Source organism: Sinocyclocheilus grahami, unplaced genomic scaffold (assembly GCF_001515645.1).
Source record: "Sinocyclocheilus grahami isolate Dianchi unplaced genomic scaffold, SAMN03320097.WGS_v1.1 scaffold1456.1, whole genome shotgun sequence".
NCBI classification, from domain to species: Eukaryota; Metazoa; Chordata; class Actinopteri; order Cypriniformes; family Cyprinidae; genus Sinocyclocheilus; species Sinocyclocheilus grahami.
This window is the reverse complement of record NW_015506635.1, coordinates 54,400-57,712: the sequence shown is the minus strand read 5'-3', so window position 1 is coordinate 57,712 and position 3,313 is coordinate 54,400. Positions and strand designations below refer to the sequence as shown.

Genomic DNA, 3,313 nt, shown 5'->3' with positions numbered 1-3,313 from the left:
GACCCCGGGCTGGACTCCACTTCGTCCACGGTGAAAGCCAATCCGGCGATCGTCAGCGCAAAGTTGTAGTATTTCCTCAGCAACCAGCACGGATCAGCTCTAGGCATGACGAAGCAGATATCGTCCTCTTTTGAAAGATCAAACAATGTAGTTTCGCTTTCACAATGAAGCACACAGCCTCTTTACGACATGGCGGTGGAAACAACAAAACTACAGCGAGAATAAAAGTTACGCCTTCTTTCTTTGCGTGAACATTTGGGCGGCGTTATGCAAATCTTCCCACAGAGCGACGTAGGGATGTTGGGGCGTGTTAAAATGAGCCGTTTTAGGTAGGCGTGGCTGACTCTTAACTTTTATAAAGAATATCTCTTTGGATTTGAGTCTTTAGTCTTTGCAACTTTACAGATCTTCTTTATGCACCAAGAGCTTGTAACACTCCAAAGAGAAAGGAGAAATTTAAATCGCATCATATGACCCCTTTAATGCTGACCAATTTGCCATAAGAAATGAACTGAGAGTAGTATGAATACTTTCCACAGACACTGTTTGAGACAGTCAACATTTAACTTTCGTAATTACACATGTAATTAAAATATTATGTAATTGAGTGCATAAATTGTGAGTAAGTTTACCTGACACTGAAACTACAGTAGTCAGTCTTAACAATTTACACGATCTGGCTCTTGATTTTATTTTTTTATTTCTATTTCACAGTAGTAAGAGCATCTGTGGACCATGGTAGTTCACATTGGCCAAAACACAAAAGGAAACGCATAAAAAAATAAATTGTCGTCAATCACAGACATTTGCTTTAGAAATGGAATTAAACTTCTCAGTAGGTAGTTTGCTCTGGAATTATTACAGAGGTTGTGTTGAGAAAAACACAGACTTGGCAGATTCGGACAGGTTTAAAATCGCAAAGTACATCTGTGAAACACAAATTTCTATAATGACCCACTGGAAAACTAGTCCCGTCCGAATAGTGCTTAAAATACACATTCTGAGTGTTGTAATGATAAGCCAATGTGTTCGTAAAATACAGATATACAGATATATACAGGCAAATACAGAGGCTATGTGGAGATAATAACATAACATCCACTTTGGCATGCTCGTCACCAAATTCGTTTGCATTTTGTTTGAGAACAGTTTGAATAATCAACTTGAATTCCATAACTTTTTGTTATAGTCTGAAGATGGCCTGACTCAAATTTGGTGAAAACTGGACAAATGGCCTAGGTTTTAAAAAAATTTAAATTGTGGAAAAATGTTCATGATAGAAAATGGAGATAAACAGAATCGTCTTGAGCAAAGGAATCAGAGGAAAAAAGTTATTAGCATAAATATAAGTAAAACTTTTAGCTGGTGCAGGCACTAAAAGGGATTTCGTTAGAAATTCCAAAATTGCTACGGTAACATTTTAGCCTGTCCTCTATTACTATGGGACATTTCATAACTTTTCGTCAAGTGATTCTATGGGCTGCCATAGACTTCAAGAGGGGAAGAAGAACTATAATAGCGAGAACACTAATGATTACAACAGGTGCCTACGTACCTTCAGTACTTGGCCCCTTGTAAAAAATCCTTACAATTACAATTCTGTTTTATCGCTTCATGCTTGAACCTGTAATAATAAAAAAATAATACAACTAACCGATACAATAGGTGCCTTTGCACCTTTGGTGCTTGGCCCCTAATTATGCTTTACGGAACAGTTAATGTTAACATTACTAATAAAGCTTGTTTGGTGGTCTAAATGACTGATTCCCCTCTCTAAGTTCTATCCCAGATTGCAGTGCAGTATAATAGGATGAAATAGTAAAGAGGCTTAGTGCCACTGGGCAGCATGTCTTCCTCAATCTGTAAATGCTATTTATGCTCACTCAAACACTGGGTCAGCTTGCTTACACCAGAGACACAACTGACACAGTCACAATTCTAATCTCTAATAAAACACTCTGAAAATATGGTAATGTGTCGGTTTCTTTTGCTTCTTGCTCGATGTGAAGCTGGCATGTCAAAACAAGTGAACATGTGTCTTTGTAGATTGGTGTTTCATCCTGTTGTATATAAACCTGTAAATTATGGTAAAGCAAAAAATGTATGCAATTGAATGAATTGAGCTCCTTCCATTATTGATGAACTTTACACATTTAACAATTAACTGACTTTAACTGAAAAAAATTACTGTTTAATATTGTCCCTATTTTAGAGCTGTTAACAGATTTGAATTATGTTTGCATCATTGAAACATTATTTTCCTGTTTAACACTGTAAAGCTGCTTTGACACAATCAATGCGCTATATAAATAAAGCTGACTTGATTAAAGTACAAAAAGGGGAGAAGGAGGGGGGTCATCACATGTAATGACAAAATGGACTAAATTAAAATGAAATCCTAATGTAATTAAGAGGCTTAAAATCAAAATATTGTAACTAAAAAATAATGTCCTTACCCTTCTTCCATCAGGTGTATGTAACTTGAGCACCGGGAAGTGCATAACCTCTGACATGTGATCTAACAGTGCTTCAAATGAGTATGTTTTTCTTCTCTGCAGCATCAGGGTATGCTTCACTTCTGGCTCTCCATTACAGAACAGTACTAGCCGCTTTGGTGTGTTCAAGAAGATGGCATGCTCGTTCCGTCTTGCGCTGCAGGTTCCATGTTGAGCAGAGCTATGTGTATACCAAGCCAAGCACCGGGCACTAACAGGATGAGCATGATACCAGGGAGGCAGTTTCCGGCATGCTCGTTCCAAGTCAATGGGTTTGACAGTTCGACGATCAGAGCAAATGTAGGAATGACCATGATGTAACTGATCAAGGGACTGAACCGCCGTATGACCACGAGGAGTTGTAATGGTTCGCACACCAAATGGCAATGGCACACGCTTGGATAGGCTATCCAGGAGAGCCTGAAAAGTTTTAAAGGTGCGGCTGTTGATAACCACAGGCAGACCGCTGAACTGGAAATCACCGCTTTTATAAAAGCGCACATGTTTGGAGGCAGTTGGCTCAGTGATGTGTAGCGTCCGTGATGTCATCTGAGTGTGACCACTAGCGGTAGACTGGGCCTGTGGAATAGCCTTCCACACTACTGGAGCTTCACTCATGATCATAATTTACTTGCATCCTACATGAAAGGCAGGCATGATGAGGGAAATAACTCAAACAACTCAATAAAAAAAAAAAAAAGAAAATAAAAATAAAAAAAAAAAAAAAAAAAAAAAAAAAATAAATAAAAATTTTTATTTAAATTCTTTTTTTTTTTTGAGTTCATCTTATTTTATTTCAGTTTCGTCATAGTGACCAA

At 37.9% G+C, this 3,313-nt stretch overlaps 1 protein-coding gene across 1 annotated transcript in view; it reads right to left on the bottom strand.

Annotated features, from left to right (window-relative positions):
* LOC107570426 (oxygen-regulated protein 1-like) overlaps positions 1-3,313 on the bottom strand; it is a 33,602-nt gene that overhangs the window by 28,803 nt on the left and 1,486 nt on the right. Inside the window, exon 2 of the mRNA XM_016256654.1 lies at positions 2,457-3,133. Within this exon, the coding sequence (XP_016112140.1) occupies positions 2,457-3,119 (663 nt within the window). The 5' untranslated portion in view covers positions 3,120-3,133. The remainder of the gene's footprint in view (positions 1-2,456; positions 3,134-3,313) is intronic.